We start from the raw sequence: 11,067 nt of genomic DNA, 5'->3' as shown, positions 1-11,067 counted from the left end.
TCAAAGATTTAAACTTAAGACATGAAACTATAAAAATACTAAAGGAGAGTGCAGGGAAACCCTTGAAGAAATTGGGCTGGGTGAGTATTTTATGAGGAGGACCCCCCGGGCAATTGAAGCAGCTTCAAAAATACACTACTGGGATTTGATCAAACTAAAAAGCTTTTGTACAGCCAAGAACACAGTAAGTAAAGCAAGCAAACAGCCCTCAGAATGGGAGAAGATATTTGCAGGTTATTTCTCCGACAAAGGTTTAATAACCAGAATCCACAGAGAACTCAAACGCATTAGCAAGAATAGAACAAGGGATCCCATCGCAGACTGTGCAAGGGATTTGAAGAGAAACTTCTCTGAAGAGGACAGGTGCGCAGCCTTCAGACATATGAAAAAATGCTCATCATCTTTAATCATCAGAGAAATGCAAATCGAAACTACTTTGAGATACCATCTAACTCCAGTGAGACTAGCCTATATCACAAAATCCCAAGACCAGAGATGTTGGCATGGATGTGGAGAAAAGGGAACACTTCTGCACTGCTGGTGGGAATGCAAATTAATACATTCCTTTTGGAAAGAGATATGGAGAACACTCGGAGATCTAAAAATAGATCTGCCATTCAATCCTGTAATCCCTCTACTGGGCATATACTCAGAAGACCAAAAAGCACATCATAAGAAAGATATTTGTACCAGAATGTTTATTGCAGCTCAATTCATAATTGCTAAGTCATGGAAGAAGCCCAAGCGCCCATCAAGCCACGAATGGATTAATAAATTGTGGTACATGTACACCATGGAATATTATGCAGCCTTAAAGAAAGATGGAGACTTTACCTCTTTCATGTTTACATGATGGAGCTGGAACATATTCTTCTTAGTAAAGTATCTCAAGAATGGAAGAAAAAGTACCCAATGTACTCAGCCCTACTATGAAACTAATTTAGGGTTTTCACATGAAAGCTATAACCCAGTTGCAACCTAAGAATAGGGGGAAAGGGGAAACGGAGGGGAGGGAGAGGGGAGGTGGGTAGAGGGAAGGGTATTGGTGGGATTACACCAGTGGTGTTTCTTACAAGGGTATATGTGAGACTCGGTAAACAGTCTGTGAAGCTGGTGAATGATGCCCCATGATCATATCAATGTACACAGCTATGATTTAATAAAAAGAATGCGTATTCTTCTCAGCCACAAGCATAGTATGTTCTTCCATTTGTTAATGTCTTCTGCTATTTCTTTTCTCAGGGCTATATAGTTCTCTCTTTAGAGATCCTTCTTGTCCTTTATTAGGTATATTCCCACATATTTCATTTTCTTTGACTCTATGGTGAAGGGATTGTGTCATTGATTTGATTCTCATCTTGGCTGTTATTGATATATATGAAGGCTACTTATTTGTGAACATTGATTTTTGTATCCCAAGATACTTTATGCCTTGATCAATCACTTTCAGGAGCCTTGTGGTTGAGTCCCTGGGGTTTTATTGCTATAATATCATATCAGCAAAGAATGAGAGTTTAACCTCCTCTGACCCCATTTGAGTACCCTTAATATCATTCTCTTGCCTGATTGCATTGGCTAGAACTTCCAGAGCTAGGTTGAATAGCAGTGGCAATAGTGGGGGCATCCTTGTCTAGTTCCAGTTCTAAGTGGAAACACTTTCAATTTTACTCCATTCAGTATGTTATTGGCTGTGGGTTTGTTGTAGATGGCCTCTATAGGTTTAAAAAATGTCTCATCTATGCCTGTTTTCTTTGTGTGTGTGTGTGTGTGTGTGTGTATACATACTTTTATTTTTATGTTGTAGAGAAGGTTACAGTATTCTTTTTTAAAGAGTATAAATAAACATAGGCACAAGCCGGCCACAGTGAAAGAATTAACATATATCACTTGATCTTAGCCAAAAGGCCGGGAAGCGATAGAATTAACATATATCTAATGAAAATAATCAGAATTTGTGGAAATTACAACCTACTTTTTTCCTTTGGACCAAAGGCAATTGCATATACATACAAGGCAAGTATGGCACATCATGGGCACCCAAAACAGCTTCTTAACACATCACTTTGGAATTGTAAAAAGATAAGCATCATCAAACATCTGAATGCTAAATAGGGAAGTCATTCTACCTACTTTCCTGTTTCTATCTTTTAGGGATTCAAGTTCATTCAAAAGTTTGACATATACAATCCCATATGTACTATTTCTTCAATAATTTCAGAATGATAGTTTAAAGCTTAAGGTCCTTCGGAATTTCCCAAAACGTTTTTGCGCTCTTCTTTAGATGGGCTTCCTCTTCAGATGTCAGCTTAATCTTTATAAGGTCTGTAATACCATTTGCTCCCAGGATACAAGGAACACTGATGAATACTTCTTCATCTATTCCATAGAGGCCCTTAATTATGGTGGAAACCGGATGTGTTCTCCTAAGATTCTTCAAAACACTTTCTGTTAAATCAGCTACGGATAGGCCAATCCCCCAATTGGTGTAACCTTTCATTTTAATAATCTCATAGGCACTGGCAATCACTTCTTTTTTTTTTTTTTTTTTTGTAGAGACAGAGTCTCACTTTATGGCCCTCGGTAGAATGCCGTGGCCTCACACAGCTCACAGCAACCTCCAACTCCTGGGCTTAAGCGATTCTCTTGCCTCAGCCTCCCGAGTAGCTGGGACTACAGGCGCCCACCACAACGCCCGGCTATTTTTTGGTTGCAGTTTGGCCGGGCCGGGTTTGAACCCGCCACCCTCGGTATATGGGGCCGGCGCCCTACCGGCTGAGCCACAGGTGCCACCCACAATCACTTCTTTGTGGATATTTTCCCATTGCTCAGGATCTTTATCAGTTCCTATATCAGAGTTCAGATCCTTTAAAGGGACACCAGTGATGTTCACTCTACTCCACAGAGGAACACTTGAGTCCCCATGCTCTTCCAGGACCCATCCATGACAGCTTTCAGAGTGGATGCCAAGCTTCTGCCCAATGAAAAAACGAAAATGAGAAGTATCCAGACTACAGCCACTTCTCATAACACGGTTTTTTGGAAAAGAACTCAACTTCCAGGCTACATAAGTTAAGATACCCACTGGGTTGGAAACAATAATCAGTTTGCAGAGAGGGCTGTACTGTGCAATACTAGAAATCATTAATTTGAAGATGCTCCCATTTCTCGGGACTAAATTAAGGCACGTTTCTCCCTTTTCTTGGCGTGCACCTGTGGTGATTATCACTACGTTGGAATTGGCCGTGATAAGGTAATCTTTGCTGCTAGTAATATTTGGCATTTTCACGAAACAGCTGCCATGCTGAAGATCCATTGTCTCACCCTTCAGTTTGTCTTCATTCATATACTGTGAACACCTAAAGCTTTCCAGACTGCAAAGCTGATCACACCAACCCCACACCATGCATAAAGTGAGCCCCAGCCCAGAGCTCAAAGGGCAAGGGAAGACCCACTTTCCGGTAAGGCAGCTGTGGCTATACTTCCCTTATTGAACCATTCAGGGCTTTTCTTTTTAGCCAATGATAATGTTGTAACAAATCCAGCCAGCATTCCCGCTGCAGCAACAGTACCTAAGAAAATTCCACCTTTGACCATGAAAAGCCGATCGTCTGTAGACCCCAAAGTCTCCAGCCGAGAAGACAATAACCCACCACCAGAGCCCGCTTTCTTATGTTTAAGACTCTATGCCTGTTTTCTTAAGTGTTCTTGTTATGAGGGGATGCTGAATTTTGTTAAATGCTTTGTCTATGTCGATTGAGAAGATCATTTGTGATTCTATTTATATGGTGAATCATGTATGTTGAACTAACCTTGCATCCCTGGGATGAAGCCCACCTGATCATGAGGTATAATTTTTTTAATGTGTAGCTATCTTGTTTGCCAGGATTTTATTGAATATTTCTCTGTTAATATTCATTGATGATATTGGTCTGTAGTTTTCCTTTTTTGTTGGGTCCTTTCCTGATTTTGGTATCAGTGTGATATTTACTTTGCAGAATGTATTGGAGAGGATTTATTCTTTCTAAATGTTTCAGAATAGGTTGCACAATATAGGTGTTAGCTCCTCTTTGAAGATTTGGTAGAATTGTGTTGTAAAATGATCTGGTCCAGGACTTCTCTTTTTTGCAAAATTGCAATTGTTGTTGCAATATCAGCGCTTGATATTGGTCTGTTAAAAAGTTCTCTCTCTCTTTTTTTTTTTCTTTTTGAGAAAAAGTTGCACTATGTCACACTAGGTAGAGTGCCATGGCATCACAGCTCACAGCAACCTCACACTCTTGGGCTTAAGCGATTCTCTTGCCTCAGCCTCTCAAAAATTTCTCATTCTTTATGGTTGAATTTAGGGAAGTGGTATCATTCCGGGTTTTGGTCCATTTCCTCCATGTTTTCAAATTTGTGGGTAATAGAATTTTTTGTATTAGTCAGTGATGTTCTTTTGTATCTCTGTAGTATCTATTGTTCTTTCCCCTTTTTTGTTTCTGATTAAAGTTATTAGAGATCTTACTTTTCTGTTTCTAGTTAATCTGGCCCAGGGTGTATCGATTGTATTAATCTTTTTGAAGAACCAACTTTTTGTTTTGCTTATCTTCCAAATGTTTATGTTCTCAATTTATTTTAACTCTGTTCTAATTTTGGTTATTTCTTTTCTTCTCCTAGGTTAAGAATTGTATTGCTCTTCCTTTTCCAACTCATTGAGAGGGTTCAATAGGTTGTTGATTTGTGCTCTTTCTGTTTTGTTTTGTTTTGTTGTTGTTGTTGTTGTTGTTGTTGTTGCAGTTTTTGGCCAGGGCCAGGTTTGAACCCCCCACCTCCAGTGTTTGAATCTGGGCATTTAATGCGATAAATTGCCCTCTTAGGACTACCTTTGCAGTATCCTATAGGTTATGATAGCTTGTGGATACACCGTCATTTTATTCAACAAATATAATGATTTCCTTCTTTATCTCCTCCTTGACCCAGCTATTGTTCAGCATACGGTTGTTAAGTTTGCATGACTTTGTGCAGGGATGAAGATTTTTGTTGGGTTAAGTTCTACCTTTATTCCCTTGTGGTCTGAAAATATACAAGGTATAATTTCTACTGCATAATTTTGTTGGGTTTGATGTGTGTCCTAGGATATTATCACTTTTGGAATATGATTCATGAGTTGGCAAGAAGAACATATACTCAATAGTTTGGGGGTTGTATTTTCTGTATATGTGTATTAAGCCTAATTGTTCTGGGGTCATGTTTAAGTCCCTGGTTTCTTTGTTTAGTTTCTATTTGGAGGATCTGTCAAGTTCTGTCAAACAAGTTTAAAAAAACCAGTAATTATGGTGTTGCCAGATATCATATTTTTCAGATTGGTTAGTGTTTGTTTTATATATCTGGGAGCAATTAAGTTGGATGCACAGATGTTTAGGATTAAAATGTCTTCTTATTGTATTGTTCTCTTGACAAGTATATAGTATCCATTTTTGTCTTTATTTTTATTGTTTTAAATCTACTTGTATTTGCAAATAAGATTGTGATTCCTCCTTCTGATTTTCATTTGCCTGAAATATTGTTTTCAATCCCTTCACCTTGAGTCTTATTTTGTTCTTCAAGGTTTAATGTGTTTACTGAAGACAAATATAGTTGGCTTGTGCTTTTTTATACAGCCAGCCAGCCTGTGCCTCTTCAGTGGGGAATTCAAGCCATTCACATTTATAGAGCAAATTGATAAGTATGGAAGAGTTCTATTTATTTTATTTTGTTGAGGTTTGTTGCTTATTTTTATCCCTTGCACCACTGTGGAAGCTAAGTTTGTCATTTAATTTCTGGGCATCTTTACTTTGCTAGTGATCCATTATGCTGGTCATTATGAAGAAAAGGTCTGAGTATTTCCTGCAAAGTTGGTTGTGTTGTGGCAAATTTCCTCAATGTTTGCATGTGAGTAAAAGATTCTATTTTTCCACCAAATAAGAAACTTGGTTTAGCAGGATACAGAATCCTGGGATGAAAGTTGTTTTCTTTAACAAGGTTAAAGGCCGATGATCACCCTCTTCTGGCTTGAAAAGTTTCAGCTGAAAAGTTCACTTTCATCCTGATTTTTTTTTTTTTTTGAGACAAAGTCTCAAGCTGTTGCCCTGGATAGAATGCCACAGCATCACAGCTCACAGCAACCTCAAACTCTTGGGCTTAAGCAATTCTCTTACCTCAGCTTCCCAAGTAGCTGGGACTATAGGCATCTGCCACAGCACCCAGCTATTTTTTGTTGCAGTTGTCATTGTTATTTTAGCTGGCTCAGGCCAGGTTCAAACCTGCTAGCTCCAGTGTATGTGGCTTGGACCCTACCCACTGAGCTATAGGTGCCGCTTCATCCTGATGTTTTTTCCCTTGTAGATAAAATGTTGCTTGCCCCTGGCTGTTTGAAGAATTTACTCTTTCATCTTGACTTTGGCCAAGTTAATTACAATGTGTCTAGGAGGTGCTTTGTTTGAATTGAGACATGCTGGGGTTCTGAAATTATCTAGTATCTGGATTTCTGAGTCTCTCAAAATGCTTGGGAAGTTCTCCACCAGGATGTCTTGAAGTAGTGCTTTCATGCTATTAGAATTCTGTTCTCCTTCAGCAATCTCTATGATTCAAATGTTTGATCTTTTGGAGTAGTCTAAAAACTTTCTCAGAGAAACTCTGCCTTTATTCTCTTTTTTATTTTTTATTTTTTTTATTACTTTTTTGACAAACAAGTTCATTCGTAAATTTAGTCAATATACATAATTGACCTTAAAACTTCAATAGAAGGATAAAATTTTAAAACCACTTGGAAGGCCAACTCTGTAAATGATTTTCCCAGGATAGTAACCAGATGTAACCTAACCCAACACCATCTTAACCAGCAGAGGTTGAATAAGATGCAGGGGTCCTCAAACTTTTTAAGCAGGGGGCCAGTTCACTGTCCCTCAGACCATTGGAGGGCCGGACTATAGATTAAAAAAAAAAAAAACTATGAACAAATTCCTATGCACACTGCACATATCTTATTTTGAAGAAAAAAAACAAAACAGGGGGCGGTGCCTGTGGCTTAGTGAGCAGGGCTCTGGCCCCATATACCGAGGGTGGCGGGTTCAGGCCCAGCCCCAGCCAAACTGCAACAAAAGAATAGCTGGGCGTTGTGGTGGGCGCCTGTAGTCCCAGCTACTCGGGAGGCTGAGGCAGGAGAATCTCCTAAGCCCAGGAGTTGGAGGTTGCTGTGAGCTGTGTGACGCCATGGCACTCTACTGAGGGCAATAAAGTGAAACTCTGTCTCTACAAAAAAAAAAAAAAAAAAAAAAAACAGGAACAAATACAATCACACCGCCTCATGTGGCCTGCGGGCTGTAATTTGAGGACCCCTGAGCTAGAGCTTTGTGCTTCTCCCCCACCCCAAGTTCACACTAAGGGTTATAATACAGCTCTACAAGGAAAAGAACTTAAGAATCATCTCCTCATGCAGAGACGCAAAACTCAACCTAGTTATGAGACCAACCGCGACACAATGAAAAGCTGCACTAACTAGTTCTTCAGACTATTAGTAACAGATGATGCTGGTGTGAATAACTTGTATTTTATTCTAGAGCCCTTATAAATAAAATCCCCCAATTAGTTTTTGCATCATCAGCTAGAGGGTTATTGAACACATGGTAGAATGAGGACTTATGCAAGGTATAATGCACATAGCACTTTACTACTATGAAAATAAGTGCAGTCCAGTTAGGAGAAAACCAGCTAGACTCTAAATTGCACACACCTTAATGAGAGACTTCCCACCACTTATGAAGGTAAAACATTTAATTTTAAAATGTTTATATAAGGGTTTGAACACAATAATTAAGAAAATGCCATGAAGGCTGTGTTAACCAGTTTGATGAAAACATTTCAGACTGTATATGGAACCAGCACATTGTACCTCATGATTGCATTATTGTACACAGCTATGATTTAATAAAAAATTAAAAATTAATAAAATAAAAATGTTTTAAAAAATTTTTTAATGTTCACACTATCATATATAAAACAGCTATTATAAATGCACATAGTGTATTCTATAGCTGCCAGGTTTACCTTTTTTAAAGGAAACTGTAAGTTATACTGTGGTTAAGACTTGTATCTTCAACCTTGAAAAAGCCCACGTTCTATCACAGTGATGTATGGTCAACTTAACAGCCCCAATTGTTAAACACTTGGATCAAGTCATCACCAGTTTTATTGCAAAAGGACCCTGTACACATTTATCCATTCTAGTACCTTAATAGCTACCCAACAAGTCATTAACATACAGAAACATGTGTGATGGGAAACAAGAAATATCACCCATCCCTTCTGCATATTATCAATTTGTCACTCTTGAGCAACAGTGCTCACATCAGTCACTTTTTGCATTCATCCTGAGTGAAAGATGGAATGACTGACATACAAATGCAACATATTATAAACAATTTCTTATTTAAAAAGTCACAAATGAAACCAAAGTATTTTATAGATTTACTACAAAACACCATAAAAACTGCCTTCACTTAAACTTTCTCTCCCTGTATCTGGCGAGCCAACTGGATGTCTTTGGGCATGGTGGTGACTCTTAGCATGGATAGAACACAGATTAGTACCTTCAAAAAAACCCACCAGGTATGCTTCACTACCCTCCTGAAGTACACCGATCGCATCACTCTGAAACCTCAAGTCGATTTTGAAATCCTGGGCAATCTCCTTCACCAACCTCTGGAAAGGCAGCTTATAGATGAGAAGCTCAGTCGATTCTGGTAATGATGAATCTCTCCGAGTGCCACGGTGCCGGGCCCGTACGGATGAGATTTCTTTACCCCACTGGTAGAGGGGGCACTTTTCCTGGCAGCTTTGGTGGCCAGCTGTTTGCAGGGGGTGCTTTCCCACCAGTGGATTACTAGCAGTCTGCTTATTTCAAGCCATTTTCTTTTACCCAATGCCAAAGTCTTTTACTTCTCATAGTGCTGTACAGCTTCTGCTGCCCAATGAAGAGCCACAGTTGCTGAGCAAAGAAAAGATGCTCTTCCAGCAACCAACCAAACAGCTCTGCACTCCTTATTCTCTTTAATTTCTCTTTGAATGACTGGGTTAGTTCAAAAGTCTTTTCTTCAATTTCTGAGATTCTTTCTTATCCATGTTCTACTCTATTGCTGAGACTCAGTACTGTGTTTTAAATTTCCTTGAATGCCTCTTTCAACTCCTGAAGCTCTGCTAGGTCCTTCCTAATTGTGTCCAGATCCTTGGTGATTTTGCCTTTAATTTCACTGATTTCTTCAGACACCTTTTGGACTTCTTTCTCAATTTCTTTTTCCATATTCTCCTCAATTCCATTCATCTTATTTTCCATCCACATTCTGAATTCTATTTTTGACAATATTAGCAATTTCTCTATGGATGATATTTTCTACTGTATCTTCCTTGTAATCTCTTGGACAAGTTGATCTGCTTTGATTTTTCATGTTGCTAGGTTTCTTCTGCTGATTCCTCCCCATGTGTGTTTTCAGTTTATTTATATATTTATTATTTTTTAACGCTGGAATTTAAATTGTTCCTAAATTTTTATTGAGAGATGATCTAGTTGGGGTCCCTTAGGCAGACCCCAGGAGATCTATTTAGAAACTAAAATTGGCGGGCTGAAGTCAGATTCAGATGCCACAGGATATGGAGCTCTTCTCTCCCCTTCACAACTATCTGTTCAAATGAGCAGTCACTTATACCTGTGACCTTTCCTGCATGCAGCTTCCCAAAGCTTCCTTTTGGGGCTACAGTATTAGAGGGTCCCTGAGGACTGGCCTTAATTTCTTCAAACTGGGTTGAGTAGGGCTGGGGGAAGGACCTCTAGGAAGATAGTCCTAGGCTGATGGCACCTTCTGGTTAGTGACCATAATGCTCCAGCCCAAGAACTGGCCCTGCCCGCAAGCAGATTCAAAAAGAGGTGGTTTATGCTGAAATGTGAGTAGAAACAGATATGAAACTTGACGCCATTGGGGGTGGAGGGTCAGTGGCTTGCCAAATTGTCCAAGCCAAAATTTTAACCCTGCCCACAAACAGATTCAAAAGTCCACAGGTTTTGCCAAAAGTCATAGCTGAATCAGATTCAAAACACCACATCCCTTGTCTGTGAATGGGGTGGGGAGCCCTGTGGCCCACCATCAGCCTCCCGGGCCTTCCCAGAATGGGGTCACCTGAAGGTAGGCCTGCTCCTCTCCAAGTTGGCAGAAGGGGTATTGGAGGCTGGATCTCCAGGAGGGGCACAAATGCTGGACAAAGGCACTCCAGCAGGTAAAGTTCTCCTCTAGCAGGAGGGAGACTCAGGAGAGACCCCATGTGGCCAGAGTCAGTACAGCTGATTCACAATTTCCACCCCAAGGATTTTCTTAATGAATTATACAGCAAAGCAACCAGTAAGATGTTAAAAAAAAAAAAGAAAGAAAGAAAGAAAGAAAAGAAGAAAACAACACACATGGGCAATTAAGAATGCTGAAGTAAATGTACAAGTAGATTCCAGAATGGTTGATATCCATAAAGAAAGAATCAATTTTATCTCCATGGAACACAATTTGCTTGCATTTCTATGGACAAGAATCATTTGCATTACTAACAGTTTTCTACAATTTACTGAGTTGAAAATGGCTCAAAGATAATTTAGATAGAGATAACTCTGAATGGTATGCTAGATAGAACACAGTACTTTTTCCCCCTGTTTTAAAGTCTTTCACAATTTTTCTTGGATACTCTTCTATCCACCACCCTCCTCTGTGATCATAATAATCTCAGAGAAATATTCTTCCCTATCGCAAAATAGACTTGCTTCATTAGATTTGCCCAGCTATTTACTTGGATACAAGAGTATTGATCAACCAAATAGGCCTCCTTATATTTATTTTGCAAATCTAGAGCTATATAGTGTTGAACAGCTTTTCACAAACTTAATTTCTGTCTAGATATCATTTTTACAGAGAATCTCAAATTATTCTTTAAAAAACCTCTTCTAATGCTATTCCAAAGCTGGGTAACCAACCCTAAGAAACTCTATCTATCAGATTTCACTTGTTGAACTTAAAA

General features: G+C 39.2%; 1 protein-coding gene and 1 pseudogene across 1 annotated transcript; both read right to left on the bottom strand.

The window, feature by feature from the left end:
- Positions 1–2,227: 2,227 nt before the first annotated feature.
- On the bottom strand, positions 2,228–3,343 carry LOC128577265 (L-lactate dehydrogenase A-like 6B). Its single transcript, XM_053579425.1, has 2 exons — positions 2,791–3,343; positions 2,228–2,526 (listed from the first exon to the last, which is right to left on the bottom strand). The coding sequence occupies exons 1-2, from the start codon at positions 3,341–3,343 to the stop codon at positions 2,228–2,230; spliced, it is 852 nt and encodes a 283-aa protein (XP_053435400.1).
- Positions 3,344–3,345: 2 nt separating this feature from the next.
- Positions 3,346–10,329, bottom strand: LOC128577921 (transmembrane protein 242-like; annotated as a pseudogene).
- Between the last annotated feature and the right edge of the window lie 738 nt (positions 10,330–11,067).

Source organism: Nycticebus coucang, chromosome X, assembly GCF_027406575.1.
Source record: "Nycticebus coucang isolate mNycCou1 chromosome X, mNycCou1.pri, whole genome shotgun sequence".
NCBI classification, from domain to species: Eukaryota; Metazoa; Chordata; class Mammalia; order Primates; family Lorisidae; genus Nycticebus; species Nycticebus coucang.
The sequence above is the reverse complement of the archived record's forward strand: the minus strand, read 5'-3'. Positions and strand labels throughout refer to the sequence as shown.

What these genes read in the sequence shown, in the direction of transcription:
- LOC128577265 (XM_053579425.1), bottom strand. Translation starts at nt 3,343, where the DNA reads ATGAATGAAGACAAACTGAAGGGTGAGACAATGGATCTTCAGCATGGC. An exon ending in CCACAAAGAAGTGATTGTGG is followed by an intron (nt 2,527 to 2,790) that starts GTGGCACCTGTG and finishes AAAAAAAAGAAG; the next exon opens with TGATTGCCAGTGCCTATGAG.